General features: G+C 36.1%; 15 protein-coding genes across 15 annotated transcripts; 6 read left to right on the top strand and 9 right to left on the bottom strand.

Moving 5' to 3' along the window:
- Window positions 1-768: 768 nt before the first annotated feature.
- On the bottom strand, window positions 769-1,005 carry FDP41_009355 (uncharacterized protein; the record flags this gene model as incomplete). The annotated part of the gene is made up of 1 exon (XM_044713304.1): window positions 769-1,005. One exon carries the CDS (start codon window positions 1,003-1,005, stop codon window positions 769-771), a length of 237 nt encoding a protein of 78 aa, XP_044557166.1.
- Window positions 1,006-1,058: 53 nt separating this feature from the next.
- FDP41_009354 (uncharacterized protein) lies at window positions 1,059-2,272 on the top strand (the record flags this gene model as incomplete). Its single annotated transcript, XM_044713303.1, has 4 exons — window positions 1,059-1,071; window positions 1,339-1,361; window positions 1,486-1,556; window positions 1,699-2,272. 4 exons carry the CDS (start codon window positions 1,059-1,061, stop codon window positions 2,270-2,272), a joined length of 681 nt encoding a protein of 226 aa, XP_044557165.1.
- A 416-nt stretch (window positions 2,273-2,688) lies between these two features.
- On the bottom strand, window positions 2,689-4,008 carry FDP41_009353 (uncharacterized protein; the record flags this gene model as incomplete). Its single annotated transcript, XM_044713302.1, has 1 exon — window positions 2,689-4,008. One exon carries the CDS (start codon window positions 4,006-4,008, stop codon window positions 2,689-2,691), a length of 1,320 nt encoding a protein of 439 aa, XP_044557164.1.
- Window positions 4,009-4,248: 240 nt separating this feature from the next.
- On the bottom strand, window positions 4,249-6,213 carry FDP41_009352 (uncharacterized protein; the record flags this gene model as incomplete). Its single annotated transcript, XM_044713301.1, has 2 exons — window positions 4,249-5,719; window positions 5,894-6,213. The coding sequence occupies 2 exons, from the start codon at window positions 6,211-6,213 to the stop codon at window positions 4,249-4,251; spliced, it is 1,791 nt and encodes a 596-aa protein (XP_044557163.1).
- Window positions 6,214-6,859: 646 nt separating this feature from the next.
- On the bottom strand, window positions 6,860-7,752 carry FDP41_009351 (uncharacterized protein; the record flags this gene model as incomplete). Its single annotated transcript, XM_044713300.1, has 2 exons — window positions 6,860-7,073; window positions 7,142-7,752. The coding sequence occupies 2 exons, from the start codon at window positions 7,750-7,752 to the stop codon at window positions 6,860-6,862; spliced, it is 825 nt and encodes a 274-aa protein (XP_044557162.1).
- A 106-nt stretch (window positions 7,753-7,858) lies between these two features.
- FDP41_009350 (uncharacterized protein) lies at window positions 7,859-9,042 on the bottom strand (the record flags this gene model as incomplete). The annotated part of the gene is made up of 2 exons (XM_044713299.1): window positions 7,859-8,859; window positions 8,919-9,042. 2 exons carry the CDS (start codon window positions 9,040-9,042, stop codon window positions 7,859-7,861), a joined length of 1,125 nt encoding a protein of 374 aa, XP_044557161.1.
- A 244-nt stretch (window positions 9,043-9,286) lies between these two features.
- FDP41_009349 (uncharacterized protein) lies at window positions 9,287-9,874 on the top strand (the record flags this gene model as incomplete). The annotated part of the gene is made up of 1 exon (XM_044713297.1): window positions 9,287-9,874. The coding sequence occupies one exon, from the start codon at window positions 9,287-9,289 to the stop codon at window positions 9,872-9,874; it is 588 nt and encodes a 195-aa protein (XP_044557160.1).
- A 473-nt stretch (window positions 9,875-10,347) lies between these two features.
- Window positions 10,348-13,498, top strand: FDP41_009348 (uncharacterized protein; the record flags this gene model as incomplete). The annotated part of the gene is made up of 3 exons (XM_044713296.1): window positions 10,348-10,806; window positions 10,931-11,347; window positions 11,459-13,498. The coding sequence occupies 3 exons, from the start codon at window positions 10,348-10,350 to the stop codon at window positions 13,496-13,498; spliced, it is 2,916 nt and encodes a 971-aa protein (XP_044557159.1).
- Window positions 13,499-13,625: 127 nt separating this feature from the next.
- FDP41_009347 (uncharacterized protein) lies at window positions 13,626-14,915 on the top strand (the record flags this gene model as incomplete). Its single annotated transcript, XM_044713295.1, has 1 exon — window positions 13,626-14,915. One exon carries the CDS (start codon window positions 13,626-13,628, stop codon window positions 14,913-14,915), a length of 1,290 nt encoding a protein of 429 aa, XP_044557158.1.
- A 43-nt stretch (window positions 14,916-14,958) lies between these two features.
- FDP41_009346 (uncharacterized protein) lies at window positions 14,959-16,279 on the bottom strand (the record flags this gene model as incomplete). Its single annotated transcript, XM_044713294.1, has 2 exons — window positions 14,959-16,087; window positions 16,269-16,279. 2 exons carry the CDS (start codon window positions 16,277-16,279, stop codon window positions 14,959-14,961), a joined length of 1,140 nt encoding a protein of 379 aa, XP_044557157.1.
- A 109-nt stretch (window positions 16,280-16,388) lies between these two features.
- On the top strand, window positions 16,389-17,625 carry FDP41_009345 (uncharacterized protein; the record flags this gene model as incomplete). Its single annotated transcript, XM_044713293.1, has 2 exons — window positions 16,389-16,902; window positions 16,958-17,625. The coding sequence occupies 2 exons, from the start codon at window positions 16,389-16,391 to the stop codon at window positions 17,623-17,625; spliced, it is 1,182 nt and encodes a 393-aa protein (XP_044557156.1).
- Window positions 17,626-17,735: 110 nt separating this feature from the next.
- FDP41_009344 (uncharacterized protein) lies at window positions 17,736-19,406 on the bottom strand (the record flags this gene model as incomplete). Its single annotated transcript, XM_044713292.1, has 1 exon — window positions 17,736-19,406. One exon carries the CDS (start codon window positions 19,404-19,406, stop codon window positions 17,736-17,738), a length of 1,671 nt encoding a protein of 556 aa, XP_044557155.1.
- Window positions 19,407-19,801: 395 nt separating this feature from the next.
- FDP41_009343 (uncharacterized protein) lies at window positions 19,802-20,971 on the top strand (the record flags this gene model as incomplete). The annotated part of the gene is made up of 3 exons (XM_044713291.1): window positions 19,802-20,106; window positions 20,231-20,428; window positions 20,497-20,971. The coding sequence occupies 3 exons, from the start codon at window positions 19,802-19,804 to the stop codon at window positions 20,969-20,971; spliced, it is 978 nt and encodes a 325-aa protein (XP_044557154.1).
- A 57-nt stretch (window positions 20,972-21,028) lies between these two features.
- On the bottom strand, window positions 21,029-23,887 carry FDP41_009342 (uncharacterized protein; the record flags this gene model as incomplete). The annotated part of the gene is made up of 1 exon (XM_044713290.1): window positions 21,029-23,887. The coding sequence occupies one exon, from the start codon at window positions 23,885-23,887 to the stop codon at window positions 21,029-21,031; it is 2,859 nt and encodes a 952-aa protein (XP_044557153.1).
- A 289-nt stretch (window positions 23,888-24,176) lies between these two features.
- On the bottom strand, window positions 24,177-24,473 carry FDP41_009341 (uncharacterized protein; the record flags this gene model as incomplete). Its single annotated transcript, XM_044713289.1, has 1 exon — window positions 24,177-24,473. The coding sequence occupies one exon, from the start codon at window positions 24,471-24,473 to the stop codon at window positions 24,177-24,179; it is 297 nt and encodes a 98-aa protein (XP_044557152.1).
- Between the last annotated feature and the right edge of the window lie 502 nt (window positions 24,474-24,975).

The following is a 24,975-nucleotide window of genomic DNA, read 5'->3' as shown; positions in this document are numbered from 1 at the left end:
TGAAGGTATTGGTGGAAGTTGAGATGGAGAGGGTCCAAGGTCATTCATGTTTCATGTTGTATTCAAGAACAGAATTGAAGTGAGTTTGTTCTTTTTCTTGTTGTTGTGGACTTTGAAACAACAACAGGATTAATAAATACTACTACTAGTCTTCTTTGCACCAAGTGCTATATATTGTGCACTGATTCTGAATTCAATTGAATTGATCGATACTGAAGATCAAGTTGATAAGACAGCCTTTGTAAGTTTTGAAACAGATTGAAGACACTGACAGTTTTACAGTTCGGGAATAAGAACTCTGATCGCGCGCGCTCTTTCAGGATTTCTCCACTTTCTCATCTCCCGAGAACTGAACCATCGCACGAGAGAGGAGAGAGAGTTGTTGTGAATTGTGTTTTTTCGCTTGGATAATGGACCACGAATGGAATTAGTCCAGCGAAAGTCCTTAGGACTCTGGCTTGGCCAAAGATCACCCAAACACTGCGCATGCATAAGAGAATACTGTCTGGATGAGTTCCTCATCAATTTTCAATTTAAAAACCAAAGTGCACTACCACCACCATCGTCCTTGTTGTTGTCTCAGCAGCTTCATCCTCTCTCATCATCACAATGTACGTATAATTTGACAATAATTTCCTTGACATTAAAAATTTTTAATTTTGAGAATATTTACAAAGAATATCATTTGAGAGAGAACACACAACATGATGGTGATGATGATTCCAATCATCGTTCTCAATAAATGAATATTCATTCATCAATGACCATTTAATCAGAGGATCCTCCTCCACACAAACCACCTCCGCCTCCTCCACTCGTGTGAAATCGATTCTTGGTATTAGGTTCTGCTTTGACTAACATGTCAGGAGTGTTTTCACAGTATGAAATGAGTGATTTACTTGCTTCCGAGACTGGAATTGCTTTTTGGCATGCTTCTAACTCTTTTCTCAGTCTTTCGTTTTCTTGTACGAGTTGTTGCAAAACAAAGTCATTCATACGAGACATTTTTTAAAAATGACGAGTGACGTTTGTGATGGCGATTGTCATCCAAAATAAAAATGAAAAACAAGTGTAAGTTCATGGCCAAAATTACGGTTATGTTTATTACGGTACAATCTGTGATGATGATGATGATTCGGTTCGTTCATGATGATGTCATGTGGCTGTCATGTGTCGAATTGGACAAAAATTAATATATTTTATTTTATTCATCACAATGAATCACCACCACTTTAATGATGATGGATCGGAAAATGAAATGTCGAATCTGAAATTTACATCTTGCCGTTGTGATCACATTGGCAACATCATCACATTGTTACACAAAATATTATTTAGTAATTGAAAAGTGGAGTGGAAAGGTTTGTTATTGTTGCGAGTGATGATAATGTACTATCATTGCCTCATATAAATTCTTAAACGTGTTGGATGTATTCACATTTACAACATCGTGGTTGACACTATTTTGACATTTAACTTTTAAAGGATTGTGAAGAATGGGCAGGAGAGATTGGTCTCTCGAAAAATACAAAGAAAATTTTGAAGAAATTCACAGGGTAAGTCCATTCGAATGGTATTGAGTGTTTGAAAACATTTATTTCCATCATTCTCTGAATGCATCTCTTCCATGAACCATTCATTCAATTTGAATTGAAAAATTTGAATTTCAAAAATTTCACATTCGAAACACTCAAATAGATCAGATTTAATATCCATTTACAATGAGTGTGGAGGAGATATTGAAAAAATGAATGAATACTTTAATGGAGAAATTAAGCCATTTGGTGAATTGAAAAAGTTTCAATTTCAACTTGAAAGAATTCGAGACAATTTAATGACCTACTCTGAAAATTTTGCAAAATATGAAAAATTGAGAGAGGAGAAAAAGAAGAAGAAGAAATCAGGTGGTTTCTTTTCTACCAAATCGACAGCATCAGTTTTAGGAGGAGGATTTATTGATGATCCATTCATGTTCACTCGAGAGAACATTCTACAACAGACTCCAGAAGAGGTGGGGAATTTGATGACCATGCTTTGGAAAGCCTCTCTAGCAAAGAATAAGACATCAGTCACTCAGCAACAAATTGACTCGGTCACGAATGACTTGAAACAATGCATGATAAAAATGGAAATTGATGGGGAAGTGTTTCTGGAAATGCAAACAGCAGGAGATTGGACCTTTTGCTTTCAGAAAGAATTGGTGAGATATTTGGATCAGGTTGAGTTGTTTTCATATATTGTGTATGATTATCTGCCTCAAAAGAAGGAATAGGAAGATTCCTCTTACAAGCTTGTAAATAATTTCCCAAAAACACAAATTGATTTTTCCAACTATTTGATCTTGTGTGTATACAAGCAGGTCCGCAGTACTTTTAAACTAGTTCATGCACACACATGTACATAAATGTAATGTTATTTAATTTGATAATAATTGTGGTGGTGAGTGAGGAGCAAGCTCACCAAGTTACAGAAATGTGAGTTCTGTGTCAAAGTGTGCCCATTCATCTTTGAAGTTCTTAAAGCCCAACGACAAGCACGCAGTAAATCGACACATACCATTCGTTGCTTATTCACAAAAGTGATAAGGAATGGTAAAATGCGAATGAGAAAGATGACTACGACAAACTTTGACCGAACGGAATTTAACAGTGATTGACTCCTCCCTGCACTGTATGTTCCGTTGGGTCGTTAAATGAAGTCGTCCTCATTGAATTGGTCTTCTCCGGCCAAGTGCTCATCATTTTGATAATAAGACACTTCATCCATGTTCATTGGATAGGTCAAAATACCACCCATACCACCAAAACCTTTGACAAATTGAGATCCTTCAGGAGTACAGTCAGTCACAATCTCCAAATTACATCCCTTGGTTTTGTAGTTTTCAACAATCCATTCCAATAAAGAAACAGATTCATAGTCCAATGTGTTACCATTCTCATCAACGGTATGTTTGTTTGACTTGGCCTCTTCGGGTGTCAAGTATTTGACAACATATTCACCGTTTGGTTGCTTAATGTTGTATCTGAGATGAGGAAGGTTTTCCCATACAATAAGTGTCTTAATGGCACCCATGTCCATTGCAGAAAGAGTTTCCTTTACACCGAAAACAAACTTGTTTGTATCCTTAGAAATTTCTGTGAAGAATTCATCAATAATTTTCTTTTCACGAATAAAGTTGACCTCTTTCAAACATTCTTGTGACAACTCGATTGCTTGTTGGAAACCAATTTCACCTCCGTAAGCAATATCGACAACTTTCAAAATAATGGCTTGAAGACGTTGGTCAAGTAAATCAGTACGAGTCAAATCAACCTTAAAGTCAGCAGAACCAGCAAGAATGAGACCAGAAACGTTTGGTCTATCGTTGGTAATAAAGTGTTGGACAGCCAATTCAGCACATCTTCTCACATAGTTGTGTCTCTTTTCTAAACGCAATCTAGCAAAACGCAAAGCAGATTGACCACCACGACCGTGCTTCTTTGGCAAGTCAACGCTAATCTTTTGAAGAACAGTGCTAGTATTTCCTGAGAGTGTTCCGTAAAGGCAACCGTTACCATCCATAATAATAAAACCAAACTTTTCATCACTTTCAAGCAATTCTTGTAAAGGCTCAACATGGAATTTGTTATCACACAAATACAAGGAAGTGTTGATTGGCTTGAATGGTTCCATATCATAGGTGACTCTCTTTTCCTTTCCGTCTTCGGTGAGGATAGTGCCAGAGTAGACAACCAATCCGTTATCGGGTACTTTTGTAATCAACTTTAAACGTTGAATGGTAGAGGTAATAGCGTCTTGAACTGAAATTCTATTGACTCTGCTTTTAATGTTCGAAGCGGTACCATATTCTTCTTGTAACATTTTGGTTACTCTCGCGATTTGATCCTTTGGAGGAATAATGAGAGAAATCATACTGGTACCGTTACCTCTTGCCTCGCTCAGGTTTTTAATCAGCTTTTTAATTCTCCATTGTTCAATGGTTCTATCTTCGTGAACACTTTCGCTCATGACGTGGTTTGATGATGATATTATTGGCTTTTAACCTGAGGAAGAGAAAAATTGAGAGAGTGCTTGAGATATTTTTTTAAATTCAAAAATTACTCTGAATTTTATTGGTGATGGCTTTCAAGTTCCAAGATTTCAATGTTGAGGATGAATCCAACTAACTCAAAACACTGGACACGATTGCATGATGATCCAGTCTCAGTCACAACAACTCCTTGTACCAATTGAAGTTTAATAATTTATTTAATCTCTCAATAAATCAACTAGGGAATAGATTTCATCTGAAACTGCAGAGTACTTGTTACCCAGGTCTTCCTTTTCCTTTTCCGACTTGGCAATAGCAATATCCTTCATGTAGTCAAACTTCTTTTGCTCTTTCTTTTCAATTTCACTAATAGTAGAAACAGCCTTAGATTGTGCTTTTGACAACTCGGCAACGATTTCATTCTTAATGATGTCTGCCATGGCTTGTCTCTTCTTTTCAACTTCATCAATAAGCGTTGAAATGTTTCTTTGAGCAATCGACTTTTCTAGATCTGAATACCATGAGTCTCTCTCGAAGAACTTTTCAATATATGACTCAACTAATTCGTATGACATGACTTCTCTCTCTTTTTCGAGTTCTTCCTCTGATTTTTGAATGGAAAAGTCCAATCTTACATAAACAATCACAAACATGCAGAAAGCAAAAAGTGAACCAATCACCAAGAGTGGTTCGAAATAGGCTGCCGTAACTGGGAAATTGTAAGAGAGGAGGAAATTTTCATTGTGTTCTGGAACGACATTCTTCTTCTTGACAACAACCACAGTTCGTCCCCCAACATCAAGATATGTCTTTAAATTTTCTCTATGTTCACTGTCAATTGGGAAAGAGGTACGGAATTCAATATCAGAGGCACCTTCTGGAACAATGACACGAAGAGTGAGATCCTCAACTGGAGCATCAAAAGGCACTGAGAATTTGTATCTCAATTTGTGCTTTTCTGGATTGTTAAGTGCTGTGGTGAGGTAGTCACTGATTGGCAAATTGTAGCCAATATAAAAACGAATTCTCCATCCACCAAAAAGTGGGAATCTTGGATAAAAATCAACCTCAAGGTTCTTTCCAACAACACGAATATCAGATGATGAAATATTTCCAATTCTATCTCTAAAGTAAATGTCAGTGGCAGTAAGTGGTAAAGTGGCTGTAATCTTTCTAAATGAAGATGGTGATGTTTGAGGTGGATTCTTTGCATATTCATATCTTGAGAATGGTCCAACTAATTTAGCTCCACCATGTTTGATTTCATAGTGTTCTTCAATAGCCAAATTACCCCAATGAGAAATTTCGACAGTTCTATCCACTGATTCAACAATAAAGAATGGTCTATCATTGGTGTAGTGAGCTCTCATTTCATCCACAGAGAATGGACTCACATCACGATATGGTCCATATTGAATACCAGTTCCCTTGTTTTCAACAGGCTTAACTTTTGTAGAGTATGACTCAATCGAAGATGTTCCGACTTTGAGAGTGGCTACTTGTTGTCTCACCTTGTAAGGAGAGAAAAAGTAGGCGTTACTCTCGAAAACAACTTTTTGATGTTCGCTTTGTGTAATTTCCTTTGGGAAAGGATGAACAACATTGACATATACAATATTAATGACTAAATCAGCCTTTTGATTGGCTCCCAAAGGAGAAGAGAGTTCAATTTCAAAGAAGGATGCATCTCTGTGGTAGATCGTGGATTCGTATATTTTGTAATACGGTGATGTCATTGTGGAAAGCAACAATATATTATCATGAAATTTTGTGAAAGAAGATAACGGAAAGTATTAAAATCATTATCGTACAACATTGATATTATATAATCTATACTCGATCCGTTATCATCATTCCACTTACTTGTTCAATTCATCATCAAATTTGTGCTTGAGAATATTCAAAGAAGCGGATTGTTGGCGAGCAGAAACATAGGCAACATTGTTCATTGATAATGACTTAGGGAAAGCCAAATAAAAGTATTTAGTCTCGGATGATCCAACATTTTGAATTGAACATTTTACTTCCTCTCTCACCATCGTATTTTGTGTGGTGTCGATTGTTCTATCGATGGATAATATTTCAATATTCGAGTACACATTGGATTTGGCTTGAAGGAAAGTAATCAATAATAAACACGATAATAGTACTAAACAGCCACACAGCAAGCTTCTTCTCGTCATGATGATGATCAATACGTGTCCGACAAGCCTTCTTGCTTACAAATTTTTTGAATTATTTATTTCACGTCTTTACCAAGACAACCAAGTGCAAGAACTCAATCTCTCAATATTGTTGTTTTTGCTATGAGTAGACAATCCGGAGAAAGGAATTGGAGATTCAAAAAAGGAACATCCAACGTCAGATGGATCATTGATTTTATTAAGGAGAAATCAGATTTATATAAGGATGAACCACTTGGCTTTGTAGGAGATAATTCAAAAGTTCATAATTTTGAATTGATCAAAAAAGCTATTAAATGCTACGGACACATGGTTCATGCTTTATTCTCCTCGACTGAATCCGGTAGAGAATGCTATCAATGTCTTGAAGTGAGAGATTAAAAAGGAGGTCGAAGAAGAGCAAGAAGAGTTAGATGCGCTGAAAAAAGATGCACCACATGGTCCAAGCAAAGCAAAAGAATGGAGATTTAACAAAAGGTTACAGGACATGCGATAGAAAGTTTAACAGATGATCATGTGCAAAGATTTCATGTTAACTCTTATATCCACATGGCGAAGAAAGGGCAGTCTCTTTCGACCAAAATGGAAATTAATGGTCCTAGCTTAAATCCAGAATCAAAAGACAACAGCCAATTTTACCTAGATTTTAAACATGTGTTTCTTCAGGTGGATAGTACATATCTCCCATGATATCAAACTCAAGCGTATCAATTTTCATTGAGAAGGCAATGCAATGGCCATTAGAGACATGATTCTTGAATTCAGTAATATCATTCGTTCTGTAAACTGTTTTGTGACATTGCTCACAGAATCGTGTATTCTCAGTTACATACTGTAATTGATCGTACTTGAGTGGGCATCTTTAAGGAGAGTTGTTGTGAAACATCAATCGAAAACCATTTGTTTTTTAAAATTATTTTTCACTTACTTGTAATTGAATTCGCATCCCTCAATAAAGAATGAGCTGTCATCAACGTTCAACAATACATTGAATTTGAAAGGATCTGTTGTTACGTTTCGAGAGAGTGGAAGAACCGATGGAGCGTAAAGTTTCAAATGGTTCACTCTTCTGCGCAACACATGCATCCAATTCTTGACATTCAATGATTTTTCGAATTGAGGGAAATAATAACAAACCAAGGGTTTCCACACTTCTCTTTGAACTACTTCAAACTCTTTCTCTTCCTCTTGTTTTTTGTATTGTTTTGCAAGTTGAGGAACATCCGTTTCGCTCAATGAATTGATGCGTTTTGATTTCAACTTGATATATTCTTTGGCTCGAGAGGGTGATTGGTTGAATAGAAATTTCAACAGAAATTGATCGGTGGCAGCGAACGAAAAGAGAGTCTTTAAATCCATGAAGGAAACAATTTTGATCACCACTTCCGATGGAAGAGCACAACTCTTGAATGGATGTTCTTTCCGATCTTTCCCATAAGAAGCCACTTGGTGTGTGTTGGGAGTTGGCGTTTGGGAGGATGAAACACAATTCAAATCCTCATCAGCAACGTTGTGATTCAATCGAGACCACTTGAACATTTTTTTGTTGGTTGAAAGGATCTAGATCATTATTCACAATGTACAAAAAAAGAAAACTTTGAACCTTGAAGAGAACTCATCATGTTTTCGACTTGCGGTCGATTATTTACTTTTGAGTTTCAGTTCTAGCAAATAATTGCTTATGTTCAGGCACAGGAGTGACAGGATCTTTGCTTTCAATAAGGACCCGATGTAAATTCTCAATGCATAATTGCTCCATATCAAATCTCGTTTCCTCTGTTTGTGTACCAATATGTGGCAATAAGGATATACATGGATTAATGGAAGCCAATTCTAACAGTTCCTGAGTAATTGTGGGCTCAAATTCAAAAACATCCAATCCGCATCCAGCAATTTTGTTTGATTTTAGAGCTTCCACAAGATATTTCTCATGAATCACTGCTCCTCTTGCAGTGTTAATAATAATACAACTCTTTTTCATCATTTCAAATTGTTTTTTGGAAATAAGGTGACGAGTAGATTCGGTGAGAGGCGTATGAATTGAGATGATATCACTCTCTTTCAAAAGGTCATCCATGTTTTTACAGTACTCAACGATCGGTTGATTGTTGTATCCACCCATCTCTGAAAGGTGTTGTCCAACTCGCGTCAGTTTTTCTTCAACATCCTTTCTTTGATTTCTTTGATGATATACAATTCTCATTCCAAATGAAAGCGCTCTCATAGCAGTTTTAGTTCCAATGCTTCCCATGCCAATAATACCCAATGTTTTACCTTTCAGATCATGGCCCATGAGTGTTTCATAACCTGATTTCCACTTTACTTGTCTGAGATTTTCTTCAAAAACTCTTGTTTTTCGAGATGCATTCAACATGAGAATCATAGCAGTATCTGCAGTTGCATCTGATACCACGTCAGGAGTATGAGTGACAATTATTGGCTTATCCTTTGTTGTGAGAGCAGCTTGGACATCTACATTATCGTATCCAACGCCATGATTTGCAATGATTTTCAAGTTATCTTTTGCCTCTTTTGAAAGCTTTGCGAAAAATCCATCATTCGACAGTTTGAACTGTGATTTCCATCCAACAAAGTAGAGACCATCTGGTTTGTACTCATTGACTTGACTCACAAAATTTTCAAGACCTGAATGATATATAAGAATATTGTTGCTTTCAGTATCCATGTCCAACTCGAACACCAACCTTTTCCATCAAAAACTTTGAATGAAAACTTATTCTCAAATTCTTTTTCATCATGATACGCAAATCCATTACTCATAAATATCTTGTAAGATCGAATGGTTGATTCCGAATGATGATGGCTCATTACGATCGAAGAGAAGCCAGAGTGAGGCTTTGATCTGATGAATAGGTTTATTTTTTTCATTTTTTGATCTTCCAACTTAAGTTCCAATAAACGGTCCTGTTGTTGAATTCCTGATCATTCTTAACAAAGGAATGATCATAGGATATCCTCGTAGTAGGAATGATGGTTGTCAATGACTTCAAGTGTTTTAAAGGAAAAGTTTTTTGAGAAAACAAATTTTAAAAAATTATTTGAACTTTCCACAATGATTTCATCTGCATCATCCAACCAAACCAACTCAATGACACTAATCTCTTCGGAAGATGAGGAAAATAAGAGAAAATTGGAAATATCATTTTCTAAAACAGTTCCTGCTTTCAATAACACTTTTGATGATGAAGCTCATCATGATGAGCAAATGAGTGCATCGGAACAAGAGGAGGAGCTTTTTGAAATTCATCCACTGAGTAGCACAGTGTTAGCAATTTCATTGAAAGAATCACCAATCAACAACCCTCAAGTGGCTGCCACGAGAACGGATGAAATTGTTCGAGTCTTGTCCAAAGCCCTTTCCAACTATTACCATCCGAAAACAAAGAATTCCATTCCTATCACTCATTCAAAAAAACAGAATTTATTGAGACTTGATAAGGTGATGGAGTTATTGAAACAATTTACAGAATGGGCAAAAGAAAATGCTTGGGAAGTATTCTTGTTCAGACTCTTTGATTGCATTATTGTGTTTTGTGTCTTATTTTTCATGAAGCATCTTTTACCAAAGAGCGTGACAAGAGTTTTGGAATGGTTTATTGATCCTCTTGTGGATTTTGAAGGCTTTCCTTTTTCTAATTAAAATATTATATATTTTGTAATATAAAATTATATTGTTGGTTTATATTATACCAACGAGGCATATTTGTTGTTGTTCCATCATTCCTTGACTTCATCATCACAACGACAAAGACTGATATTGGCAACACATTCCAAGTTCTTGAATCCTCACTGTTCCATAAGATTTACCCTCATTCCACCAATGAGGAAGACCTGTTTGCACACGAATCAGCAAGGCACCCCGAAAACAGATCAGCAAAGCCCCACACAGATCACACTCTTCTTCCTTTACCTGTCACAAGTCTACTTCAAAAAAAAAATCACAGTGTTGGCTGGAACTGCCATCGTGTTGTTGCTAATTCACCCTCTGTGAGAGTTTTCATTTTTGCACAAAACCCTCTAAGCAAAGAGACAACAAAAAACTTGTCGTCCTTCTCTTCATCATACAAAATTATCATTTCTCTCAATTGAACTTCACAGGAAAGAACTTTTATCATGTTCGGTTCAAGCACTCCACCTCATGATTTTGGAGAGTCCACAACAAATTCCTCGATATCATTGACTCTCTCCACACCTCGACAATCAGTCTCATCCTCCGATAGTGGTAAAACCTCGACGAGCGAACTTTTCAATTCAAAAGAAAAACTCATCGTCATTGTAGACTCGATCGATAATTACAAGAACAACAACAACAATGAAACATCAAAATCATTGCCAGACAGTGCTGGAGTTTATGTGAAAGTATTTTTTGATAATCAAGTGAGAGTGACAAGTGTGAAAACATTCTCTAGTAATACAAATCCATGGCACATCAAGTTAGGAAAACGAGTGATTATTCCCTATGCAACAAGTGTTTTGAGTGTTGGAAAGTTGTGGCTTGAAGTATTCGAGACAACGGGAGAGACCAAAACCGTTGATAAGAGATTGGGAAGAACAGAACCAATCAAAATTAGTGTAGGTTTTCCATTCTTATGTGGATGATTCCTATTTTAACTTGAATCTCTTTTCACGCACGTTTTGTGAAATTGTCGTCAATGATGTCTGGCGTCACAATCATGATAATATTCCGTCGTCGTAGGCTTTCGACATGAATCATCCAGTCGAATTTTCACTTAACCTTACCGATGAAATTCAAGTACAATTCAGATTTATGAGAGCTCCATTGGCTAATAGAGGTCACTTTAAAGCAATGGAACAAGGTATTTATTCCCTCCTTCTGAAAATAAAAATGCAAGGTGATGGAATTATGGAAAATAACAATCGAAGAATTGACACAGAAGAAGAACAAGAGATTGAAGAGGAAGAGCTTGTATCACGAACACCAAAAGTGATAAAATCTGGTTATCTGATCAAGAGAGGACAAGGAAATTTTGCCAAATGGGCACGACGATATGTCGAGTTGGATGATAATTTACTCTTGAAGTATTATGCTTCTGATTCCGAAGAGGATCGGAAAGAACCTTTGGGAATTGTTGTCATTGACAGTGATTCAATGGTATGTTGTGAAATGAAAAGAATTTGTGTCATATTAATGCATTCATTCGGAATCCATGCCCAAATACTTATGCTTGAAATGACCATTGTGTTTCTTCATTTTATGACCTAGATCTATGTTCCCAGAGATGAAGCTATGGAAAAGGAATTACAAAAACAGAGAAATATTGAAAAATCCAAAGAATTTGTCTACTACAATCAAGCTTTGCTTTTCGATGAAGACGATCCCACAATGACTTTGGAAACCATGAATGATCTTGATTTGGATGAACAACAAACCATTAACTTGATCAGAAGGAAACGAAGAGAGTTGGAATTGAGAGGTCCAATGCTGGACGTTGATGAATTATATCCATATTATTTACTTGCATCTACAGATAGTGAACATGACAGAAATCAAATTATTGATGAAATTATTGAAAGTATTGAAAATGAAGAGACAGAACCTGTAAAAATCAAATCACAAAATAAGGAAGAACGAAAACTTGACAAGTTTTTTAACCTTGTCAATCCAAAAGGTTTTAAATTTTCATTATCCTGTCAAATTAGTTTCAGCAATGGCAAAGAACATGAAAATAGAGAACACATTTTCATTGCTGATTCTGAAGAAGCAAGAAAAGAGTGGATCACATCTATTTGTGATCACATTCTCTTGGAAGAAAAGAGAACCGATTTACGTGATCCTGAAGAAGAAATTACAACCAAGATATTTCCATACTTGGACTTTTTCGAACTTCTCACAACAAATACTGATCTTCATGAGGTTGTGCGATGCTTTAACTCATTCCAAATTAACGTATCGGAGAAGATGGTTGCTCCTCTTCTCACACTCTTCGATTCCTCTGATTCTCCAAAACCAAGTGTTGATTTTGTGAAAGCTGCTGTCACAGTGGAAGTGGATTGTGCTGAATCATCAGGAACACTTTTCAGAAGAAACAGTTTGTCATCCAAGCTTGTCACTCTCTTTTTCAAAGTGTTTGGATTACGATATCTCACAAAAACAATCAAACCTTTCCTTTTAAAACTGATCAAAGAAAATAAGAGTTATGAAATTGATGATGAGAAAATTGGTTCATCGGAAGTCGCTGACAAGAATGCAGCATTATTGGAAGGTTTATGTACAGAAGTTCTTACATTAATAATCAACTCCAAAGACAATTGTCCAATCCAAATTCGAGAAGTTCTTTCTCACACATTCTCTGAAGCAGAAAAGAAATATCCATCGAGTGGAGAAATGTGTGTTGGTGGCTTACTCTTCCTTAGATTTTTCTGTCCAGCATTGGTCACACCTCAACTTTTTGGTCTCGTCAAAGATCCGCCTCCAAAGAATGCTCAACGTACACTCACACTCTTGACAAAGATTCTACAAAATGTTGCCAATCAAATTCAAGTGAGTGAAAGTAAGAAGGAAAAATTCATGAAACGAGTGGAAACTTATACAGCCAATCAAATTGAAAAGACAAAACAATTTTTAAGAAACATGGCCGAAGAACCCAAAAAGGAAATTAAGGAAACGAAAGAAATTGTTCCTGATCCGATCAAATTACAAAGTTTGGAATTTATTGCTCATCACTTTGGAGAAGCATTTGCAAAGAAGTATTACAACTTTGAAGGAGATGTTTTAACAGAAATTAATTTTTACAAATTTGCAAATCAACTTGCTCTCATTTCAAAATCAGGACTCGACAAGAGAATCAAACAATTGATTGGAGATGGACCACTCCCACAACGAGTTTCACGATCCTCCTTCTCCTCCAACACCAACACCACCACTACTACTATCAATATCACCACCACTAGTAGTAGTAGTACAACGGCAGCATTCTCTACCAAAACAAGTCAGCAACAACACACAGCAAAATCTCCAACCACCACCACCACCACCACGACTCCTTCCTCGTCCAATTCTCTCTCTGTGGCAACTCCTAACAATAGTAGACATTCTTCTCCTACCACTCCAACACATGAAGATGCACCTTCATTGAAAAACAAGCCCCGTTCTCCTTCCATCTCTGTGGTGGATATGGATCGCTGTCAATCGGCCAATGTGAAAAAAGTGGACTCATCGAAATGGCACACCAAAAAACAAACCAAAACGAGTTCGACGACTCTGTTGAAAATCATCAAACGTAAAGAAAATGAACAACAATAAATGAGTTTCATGTGCTTGAGTACAAGCTACTCTTGAGGTGAGAAGAATGGAGGTTCAAAGAGAATGTTGATGATTTCAAGAGTGAAATGAATTTTAAAATTCCAAATTCAACAAAAATTTCAAAAAAATGAAACGATCGCATGGAGAGAGTTTGTTGTCGTCATCACCTCGGATTAAAAAGACAAAATATGCAGCTGTAAATCAAGCATTAGAAGAGGAATTTATGAAACATCCTTCTCAGGATATTAAAGAATTTTTGGAAAATGTACAAGTGATGCAATGGAGAATTCGGGTGAATCCCGATGAACCTTTTTCTCTCGGACAAGTTTCAAATTGTACTCTTTCCATCACTTATTGCTCGTTACAAGTAGACTCACTTTTTGATGCTGCTTTACCTTCAAAAGTAAAAGAAAGAGAGGAAGCAAAGAAGAAATTAAAATTAATTTTGGCTCAAGAAGAGGAAGAACAGGCTAAAGAAAAAGAGAAAATACCCGGATGTGTTTTACAAGCATGTATCCAAGATGATGATAAGAGAAAAAAGTTTGTTTTGGCAACATTGACTCATCCTTTAAAGAGTGAAACTAATCTGAATCACATGTTCTCTGCAGATGAAATTGGCAATTTAACTTTCGAATTGAAAGGAAGACCATATTTATTGAAAGAAAAGTGTATTGGAGTTGACATTCATGGTTATGTAGAATTTTCTCCAAACGCCACTTTCGAAGATCGAGCAAAAGCATATTTCCGATTGAAACGAAATTATTTTAAAGAAATTGTGGAAAAATTGAAAAAAACAAAATACACTGATTTGGCTCCATGGGAGAAATCGAAAGTAGAAAAGTACGAAAAGCAACAACAACAAAAGAGAGAAGAAGAGGAGGAAGCAGAAAGACTGAAAGAAGATTATACTGAACCTAAGGAATTTGAAAGACAAGGTGTTAAAATCACAAATGTTTTTGTAGGTCATGGCAGAAAGGCACAAATAGGAGACAAGGTTACGATCTATTATAAAGGAAGATTAGATCCAGACAAAGTCAAAACTTTTGATAGATGTACGAGAAAAAATCCATTTAGCTTTAGACTTGGCACAAAAAAAGTTATCAAGGGCATAAATATTGGAGTTGAGGGTATGACCGTATGTGGCATTAGAGAATTGGTTATTCCTCCAGAAAAAGGATTTGGTGAGAAGGGAATTATTGACAAGGTTCCTCCAAACGCCACTCTCTTTTATGATATTGAGCTCTTAGAGTTAACACCAAAGAAGCAATACGACAAGGAATTGATAGATAAGAATAAGGAAAAGCAAGAAAAAGAGAAGGCAAAGAAAGACAAACGCAGTGCCAACTCACTTGTGAAAGATTTAGTTAAGGAGAAGAAGAAAGACAGCACAAAGAAAAAGAAAAAGTCAAGTAAATAAGGTTATCCATTTTAGATTGAAAAGGAAATAATTTCTTGACATATTATTCCTCTTCGTCGTCATCTTGTTTTTCGTTGTTTTGCTCCGTTACAGACAAAATTGAATCTACAAATTGTTCTGGGTAAAATGGTCTTAAATCTTGCACACTTTCACCTAAACCAATGTACAAGACAGGAATTTTGAGCTCATTGGCTATTGCAAGGATAACTCCTCCCTTGGCACTTCCATCAAGTTTTGTCACAATAATTCCTGATATCCGCACATACTTTTGGAACAGTTTTGCTTGCTGAATTGAGTTTTGACCGATGGTTCCATCTAAAATCAGCCATGTGTGATCTGGTGCACCTTTTCTTGATCTGGAACACATTTCATTGATGAGAGCTAACTCTTTCATCGATGCTTCTTGATTTTGTAATCTTCCAGCAGTATCCACAAATACCACGTCAACATCTTCTTTTCGCAGACCTTGCTGAATCGCTTCATACACAACACTCTCAGATGGTACTTTGTAGCTTACTTGTCGAATGTTCTTTGTTTTAACTGGCTGATGAGTCTCGGACTGTTTTTTCAATTTCTCTGATTCTGTTAAATCCACAATTGAACAATCAGGTGTTCTTTCTACCCATGATCTTAATTGGTCTGGAGCAGCTGCTCGCACAGTGTCAGCAGCTGCCACAATCATGTGCCTTACAGTTCCTGATTGTCTATATTTGTGCAATAATTTTCCAATGGTCGTTGTTTTGCCTGATCCATTAACACCACATATTTGAACGACGGTAGGCCTAGATTTCATAGAGAGAGGAGTAAGAGAGACTGATATTTCTTCTTCAGGAGTTCCTTGATTTTGTTGCAATCGTTTCACTATTTGTTGTTGCATTGGATTTTGAAATAATTTTAACATTTCTTCTCTCAAAATAGATTTCATGGGCTTTACATCTGTCATATTTGGGTTGTTTTCTAACTCTTTCTCAATATTTGTAACTTGTGATTTCATCCTTTGAAGTAATAATTGAGTTGTGTTGTTGCCAACGTCACTCGAAAGAAGAGCGCTCTCCAATAATTTAAAATCTTCCTCATTAAATACTTTTCTTTGAGCATTTGCTGAACCTCCAAGAATGGATCCAATCTTTGAAAAAATTGTTGAACTGGTTTTACTCAATCCACCTAAAATTCTGATAATTTTAAATTGAGTGAAAATAAATTTTTAAATTTCATTCACAAGTCATTTCAAACACATCCATAATATCATTTTTATGATAACAGTTTTTTATATAATTCCGAACATATATTTTCAAAAAATCATCATGATGATGCATCTCCATCTTTATTTTATCACTCAAAACTGAGACTTACCTGCTAAACATTTTTTTTTCAAAATCTCAAAAAAAATACGATAAGGCTTTCATCAGAAAGGGAAATTCCATTCCATCAATTTATTTTCTGATCAATCATGAACAATATTCATGAGAAATCATGGTTCTAGCACAAACACCAGTAATTGTTGATAATGGAAGTTTATTGATTAAAGCCGGATTTTCTGGAGAGGAACAACCAGCTTGTGTGTTATCATCTTTGGTCGGAAGACCCAAACCAATGCACCAGAGTCCGGAAATGCTAGGAGCTGAATCCAAGTTGATTTATTTGGGTAGGGAAATATCCTCAAACAATAGATGCTTTTTGAATGTTACGCCAAGTATAGTCAATGGCACTGTACAAGAATGGGACGATATTGAATCCGTTTGGAATTATCTATTTTTCAAAGAATTACGCTTAAACCCAATCGAGCATCCAATGCTCATGATCGAACACGATCTAAGCCCAATATTTAATGCTGAGAAAACAATGAGTATCATGTTTGAAACTTTTAGGGTTCCAAAGTTCTATTCAAAGACATCTGGCTCACTAACATTGTATAGCAGTGGGTATTATACAGGTATTGCTGTCGATGTTGGTCATAATGTGACCACAATGACGCCCATATATGGAGGTGAGTGTAAGGCCGATAGAACATTTCGACATATTGTTATTCAATTCGAATTTAGGATATACATTTTATAATGCTGTGAAGCGTGTTCACATAGGAGGTGATGATATCACAACACACCTGAAGAAACTATTAATGACTGAAAAAGGTTTTTACACCGAATCTTTCGGAGAACATGAAGAAATTCGAATGATGAAGGAAAAATGTTGCTTTGTGGCAAGGAATTATGAGGAAGTTATGAATGTTTTAATCACTCCTCGGTCATCATCTACAATATCCATACATGATTTTTCTACTTCTTATACACTTCCCTGTGGAACTTCAATTGAGCTTGATAGCGAGCGATTTAGAGCTCCTGAAATATTGTTTAAGCCTCAATTAATTGGAAGAGAATGCGAAGGGATACCACAGCTCATCCATTCAAGCATTATGGCGTGCGATGCCGATGCCAGACCAGAACTGTTTGACAATATCATTGTTTCAGGAGGTAGTACACAATTTCCAAATTTTGACGAGAGATTGCAGTTCGATGTGTCAAGTTTAGCCAAAAGAAGTGTTCAGATTAAATCGTGTGACACTGAAAACAGATACAACTCGCCATTCATTGGTGGAAGCATTTTGACAAGTCTTGCCTCTTTTAACGACATGTGGATTACAGCAGAAGAATTTAGCGAGACAGGGTCATATGCTTTGATGCGAAGAAGAAAGGATCAATATTATTACTAACAATTTCAACCTTCCTAATTGAATTGTACAATACAGTTTGGCTTCTAAGTTTTTTTATTGTAGTGCTTTAGAGTGGAGATCACATAGTAATAAATACATAATTGTAAATATTACTCTTCATCTTCGTCATCTTCTTCGTCACCATCCTCTAAATCCTCTTCACCCACATAATAGGCAAAACCACTTTCTAAAGCCAACTGTTTTCCAAAAGTCCGTTTGAAAAGATTTATCTTCTGCAAGGCACTCTTGGTCAATGGAAGAATAGACGTGCCTAGTGTGAATGGAAGAATTTGACCGCTCACAAACAAGTAAAGTCCATTCGTTTCAGGAAAGTCCACATTTCTTACTGTTTCCGCTTGCTCATTAAATTTAAAATATTTGTGTTGATCTAATTTGGAGGAAAGTGATTTGTCAAGTGGAACCCATGTAAAAGTTTCATTACAAAGTAGCTCAGAGGGATAATATTCGCCCTTGTATCTCATCTTTTTGCATGAATGAATGTAGAAACCAAGATACATGTACTTGAATTGTGGAAATTTGATACTTTCCTTTTGCAACATTTCAATTTCGTTCAAAACTGAGTAAACTCCAAGAGACAAATGTGAATAGTCTGGATCATAGAAGAAATATACTGAGCTAAGGCCAGTTGGTAAAACATCCAATACGCTCACTGCAACAAGTTGATCATCAATTCTATATTGAAGGTGAAAAGTTCCATATCCCTTCAATGGTTTTTCGGGAGAGCTGCTTTGGGTGTCCATATCTAACAAACTAGATTTACATAAAAATCTCTCATAACCCTTCTCTGTAGTTTCTTCTTTGTGAATAGTTTTTTGATATTTTTGATAGACTTTGTACTCTTCTGCTCTGTAACTGGAGTCTAGAAGTACTGTTGTCAATGTTTTTGGTTGGGCTGATTGTGGCTGTGATGATTGGGCTTGCTTGCTTTGCTCCCTTTTGCCTTTTGAAGATGCATTTTCTGTGCTTGGATGTTTCAATGTCACATTAATATATCCATTATTTTCCACCTGAATATTAACATCAAAAGTTTGCTCCCAATTGCTTTGCAAAAGAATTGAAGCAACTTCTGACCCAAAATCCTTCTTGTCACAAACGGTATTGCATTTCAACTTTTTCGATAAGCCAAACAAAGCAAATGCAATTCCACACGAGAATGTATTTGAACTTCTCTGGCTTTTTTGGAATGTTTGCTTTTGAAATAATTCTGTTAATTGTTGTCTCAACTCTTCTTGATTGACAACTCCATCAAAGAATTTGATAAACTTTTCGATATTGTCCTTCAAGAGTGATTGCAACGATTCAGAGAGCTGTCCGAGCAGCTTGTGATCATTTTCATCAACTTTTCTCTTCTTGGTGTCGTGTCCGGAAACTTGTTCTTGATTATCATCATCATTTTGATGATGAACCACACCAGTTTCTAAATATTTCTTCATTCTTTTCAGAACCTTTGATTGTTTCTTGTTCATCTTAAATTCCAATGTGTTTAATCGAATGGCATACTGTGGACAACATGTTTCATTGTTAACCGGTTGATAATAATAATCACCACATCTTCTCATATTCCGATACATCATTTGTTCATAAATATTGGAAGGTACTTGATAAACATGAAATCCAATACTAACTGAAGTATCAGGAGTTCTCATGTACCGATCCGATTCCTCATCCAATGTTTTACAGTAACCACACGAATGAGCATCTTTGCCATGAAAAATGATGGGAGAAATATGAATGGAAGAAGAAGAAGATTTCTTTTGCATTTTTTTTTGAAGACCATGATTTATTTTTACAACCAATTCGTGAATCAAAGGTAAACTTTACAAAATTCTTCTAAAATGTTAATTGAGTGAATAGTGCAGCAACAAATAATGACTTCATGATGATCAAAATAGTGTTAAACACTCTTGAATGAACCGTTCCTGCTATGGAATTCTTCATTGTAAGAAAATTTAGAGCATTAAATTTCGGAACGTTTCATCAAACAGCCTGCTCGATATGGTGATTTTTGACGAGATTGAATTTGAGGAGAATAATTGCGGTTTAACTAAAGCTTCATTTGCGGCGCAACTGGACTGTGCGAAAAGTAATCTCCATTCGTATTGCTTTGTAAAGCTTTCAAGTACGGAATTCGAATGAATTGCACCACACACAAAAAATGTCTTCCAATCAATTACAGGAACTCAAAAAGTATACCACTGTTGTGGCCGATACAGGTGATTTTAAATTGTTGCACGAATATCAACCCACAGATGCAACCACTAATCCATCTTTGATTTTCCAAGCCTGTCAATTGAAAGAATATGAACACTTGGTCCAAGACGGAATTGAATATGCAAAGAAAGTCGGGGGTAGTGATAAGAAGAAGCAATTAGAGGCTGCTCTTGATAAACTGAATATTAATTTTGGATTAGAAATTTTGAAGATTATAAAAGGAAGAGTCTCCACCGAAGTGGATGCAAGGTAAATATTTTTCATCATGATTTCGGATGATGATGATCGTAATCTTGTTTCCATTCAAATATTTAATTGGACATTTAATTATTCCGAAAACATCTATTACCAATTTGTCCACATTGACTTGCAGACTTTCTTTTGATACGGAAGGTACAATTAACAAGGCAAGACATCTTGTTAAGATGTATGAAGATGCAGGAATTTCGAGAGAGAGAATCCTTGTTAAGATTGCATCTACATGGGAAGGCATTCAAGCTGCAAAGATTTTGGAGGAAGAAGGTATTCATTGCAACATGACCTTGTTGTTTTCAAAGATTCAAGCAATTGCGTAAGTATTTAATTTATTTGAATGATGAGACATCGTGTGTGAAATTTGTTGGATGACAACAACGATAGTTGTGCTGAGTCCAAAGCTACACTCATCTCTCCTTTCGTTGGTAGAATTTTGGATTACTATAAGGAAAAGGGACAGAGCTTTGACAAAGCCAGCGATGATCCTGGTGTGCTTTCTGTTACCTCAATTTATGATTACTTTAAGAAGTATGGATATAAGACCGTGGTCATGGGTGCATCCTTCAGAAATACCGGAGAGATTATCGAATTGGCTGGTTGTGATTTGCTCACCATTTCTCCAGCGCTGTTGAAACAATTAGCTAACACTCCATGTGACAATTTGGAAAGACGTCTTTCTCCTGAAAAAGCACGAGAATTGGACATTCCCAAGGTAGAGGTTAATGAGAAGATTTTCAGATGGGAGCTCAACGAAGATGGATGTGCTACAGACAAGCTTGCTGACGGTATCAGAAAATTCACTCAAGATTTAATCAAATTAGAAAAGCTCATTCTTCCAAAGCTTGAATCCGAAAACTGAAATTTATTTCTTTGATCCAAACTGTTTAAATTTGACAGTACACAGATATTGATCATATTAAGATTGTCCAATAAACAAAATCACACAACACTTGCAAGTACTTACAATATTCCATAATGATGAAGAAGGCTCAGCTAAACATTTTTGTGAAATCTTATCTTGCTCTTCCTTCGAAAGATCCATCATTTGAGCAAGTACTTTGAGTAATTTCTCTTTCACAATCCTATCCTCGCCAGTTAAGAATGAGATCAAAATATTCTTTAAATATTCAAGATTGGGAGCTCCTTGCTTTTGAAGTCGTTGTAAATGTTCAATTTCCTCTTTCAATTGCTTTTCCAAAATTTTGAAAGATTTTTCACTGTGCTCTCTTTCTTTGATGATTTGTTTAAGCTTTGAAATTGTTTCCTTGTAGTGCATCATTTCAGTATCTCGTGATGCTTGAAGCTGAGCCAATTCCATGAGTTGATTAAAATCTCTTTCCAATGTCAAATCAGAAGTACTAACAGAAGGAGAGAGATCAGAAATGTTATCTTGCGAAATTGAGGTTGGAGTTGTTGGGCCATCGTTCAAAGCAGATGACAATATTTGAGATTGATCCACCTTTCGAGGTGTTTTCACTGTGGGTGTGCTCTCTGCATTCATCATGGCAGTTAATTGCTTCTTTAAACTTTCATTCTCCTCTTTTATCAAATTCATTTCATTTTCAAGTGACACAAGTTTCTCTCTGACTTGTTCAGCTTCATCGGTCACTTGCTTATTCTCAGATATTTTCATTTGCAATTTGGTAATTTCTCGTTCCTTCTCATCCAAAATTCTTCTATTTCGTTCTCGGGTCACTCTTAATTCTTTTCTGAATTGCTCGTCTAATTCACTGTTCTTGCTCTCCAATTGTCTGAGTTGAAGTTCATATTCTTGAATAAGCTTGGATTTTTCCTCATTAAAATCTTCCTTGGTTTTTGAGTGTTGTTTTTCTAAGGATTTAATTTTGTCTTCCAAATCTTCTTTTTCAGACATGACTTTATCGAGATCCGATCCAAGCTTGACAGCTTTCTCCTGAATAATGATGAAGCTCTGAACTTGTTCCTGAAGATCTTGAATCAATTTAGATTGCTCTTCATTGTCTTCTTGCTGTTTTGTGAGAGACTCCTTCAATTCATTAATTTGATTTTCGTAATCAATTTTGGCTTGATTGAGAGCATCAGTTTTCTTTTTCAAAGCAGCATGGGCACGAGTTTTGTAGGTTTTTAACTCCTCATCCTTTTCGTTGAATAATTTAATTTGTTCTTCGAGTTTTTTGGATTCTTCTGAAAGCCTTTGTTGGAATGACTCTTCATGAATTTGTAGAATAGATTTTTCTGGTAGTAGAGAATCGAGAGGTGAGTTCAATTGTGCATCTGAGTGAATCTGTTTTAATTCCTCAAGATCAATCCACTCAAAAGTATTTTCTACATCATGTTGTACATAGAACCACATCTTGGAATCAAGATCAAGTTTTTTAAGAATTTTAAGATCTTGAAATTTGGGAACCTTTTTTGAAGATGAAGTGGCTGCCTCTTGCTGTTGCTGTTGAATACTAGTAAGTTTTTCACATAGGTCTGCATTGATTTGATTCTTTTCATTGATCGTTATTTGATGTTGTTCGATAGAGAGGTCCTTTTGCGAAATTTTCTCACTCAACGATGCGATCTCTTTTTTGAGCTTTTCAATTTCATCATCTTTAACGTTTAAACTATTCTCCAAATTTGGAATTGTTTCGTTCTTTTTGTTTATCTCTTCAATTTTTGCATTCAATTCTTCTATTGTCTTTTCCTGTGTTGTCACTTGCTTTTTTAATTCTTCGATCTTCTTCATGTCCTTATTGCTAATCACCTTAACTTTTTCTTTCCATTCTGCAACTTTTGTTTTGTAAGAAGAAAATTCTTTCTCCTTTTCTTTGAGTTTCTCTTCGAACTCTTTGCACCGCTTTCTAAGCTCTTCTTCTGTGAGATTCTCCTCAGCATTAGACTCCACTTTAGAAGTTGTAGATTGAGTATTGGATGCAGCTTCTTCGGCTGTGATTGATTTATCTTCTGATGAAGATTCTTTTTTCTTTGCCTCTTCAAACACTTTAACATTATTACTCAATTTTTGCAAGTTAGAGCCCATTTTGCTCATTTTCTCAGTAATCGCTCGATCTCTTTGCTCATAAAGTTGGTCAACTTGTGTCATAAACCCCATCAGCATTTGTCGGACAGATGGATCTAACAAAGTTCCTTTTTGAGAATTTTCCTTCTGCTTAATTTCGTTGTGTTCAAATAACTTAATAGTTTGTTGTTTTGATTTTTCGAGAGTTGTTTCAAATTTACAAAACTTGCCACCAAGGCGTTCAGAAAATGTGGCAATATTTTCAGAGTGTTGCTCCACAATTTCACAAACATTTTTCAAAAAGTCTTCGTACTTTTTCGCAATGTCGTTGTTCACATTTGTAGGAAGAGTAGAGGTGGAGGTTTCACTGTTGTGTGGTGTTGATGGAGTTGTGATGAGATCTCTATTAGTTGGAGCTTTGATTTTTTCTGCCACTTCTTCTCGCGTACATATCGTATCGCTGTCTGAAGTAGTAGTAGTCGATAAATTAACTCGATGATTATTGGTACAATCTTGGGAAGTTTCGGAATCTTGATGTTGTAGTTGGTTTTCATGTTTTTCATCTTTTGAATCCACTTCCGATGTGGTTGCTAATGTCGATGTTGAAGTTTGATGATAAGTTTCTTCCTGCTCCGTATTTTGAGTAGATTTATGTTCCATGTTGCTATTTTCATCATTGGATGGAATTGATGACAATGAAGATTCATTTGATTCTTCTTGTGCTGCTGTTGCCTCCTTCACTATGATCGTTGTCGTGGAAGGCTTTTTACTTGCTTGTTTCTTCTTTGCCATTTTTTTGATGTGTTTTCGCGTCAATTTACCGATTTGATGATGACGCAACTAGTTGCAAGAAGATTGGGTAATGACCAATTTTCAAATTGGAACAATCATCCAATTGACAGAATTTACAAAGCTTTGGATTGATGTCTTGGGTTTTATTGGGAGAGTTTGCTAAATAAAAGATTGTTTCCGAATGAACATATGAAGGCTCCTTGCCGACATAATTCTATTAGACAATTGAATAGTGGATAATAGTAGATCGTATCACGTGAAATTATTAGAGGAGGAGAACCAAAGGGAACTATTGTCTTCTTCTCTTAAAGAATGATGCAAAGAAATCAAAAACGACATATCCTACTGAAAATCCAATAGCAGCTGAGAAAGCAATAAAGAAAGGCTTGATGATAAAGTTTGAAGCATTCACTTGAGCTTCCAGATACTTTTCTCTACGATATTTCCAAACTTTGGCATCGGAATTTCCAGTCGTGAGGAAGTCATCTTCATCCTCATCTCCTTGTTGAGAACGTTGAGGTGTAAAAGGAGTGCCTGTGGTGAGAGGAGAGGACACTTGTGGTTGTTGCTGTTGTTGGGATGCCATGATGGAGGAGCGAGTGAAATTCGTTTTTCCAATTTTTTGAGAGCGAATTTAAATTAAAGCGGGAGAACAGATTTTTGCACGGAAATGAAATGGCCATCTTAAACAATGAGATAATAACAACTAGAGTTTGGCGATGGTTGTGTGAGAATGTTTTGATGAAATTGGGCGAGGATTAATAAAACATTGTGTTTCAGCCCTTATTAATGAGAGTTCGTTGGACAACTGTGGTTTCAATTGTCGAGTCCGTTCTCATTAACAAACGAGTACCATTTCCTCTCCACAAATACTCGCTTCTGATGCAAATTTAAAATAAACTGACACCCGTTTACCCATCATGGAGGACAAGTTTCATCAGGCAAGGTCATAAATACAAGTAGAAGACTTCATTCTCAACGCCGTGGTAGCAGTCATAGGACAAACTTGAATTCCTCAGTCACAGTCCCAAGTCCAGAGATGGCTAGCCAAACAAGCCGAAGAAGTGAAGGCAACAACGAAAAAACCA

The sequence above is a fragment of the Naegleria fowleri genome, assembly GCF_008403515.1.
Source record: "Naegleria fowleri strain ATCC 30894 chromosome Unknown tig68, whole genome shotgun sequence".
NCBI classification, from domain to species: domain Eukaryota; phylum Heterolobosea; class Eutetramitea; order Acrasida; family Naegleriidae; genus Naegleria; species Naegleria fowleri.
Note: the sequence above shows the minus strand (reverse complement) of the source record. Positions and strands in the feature narration are given on the sequence as shown.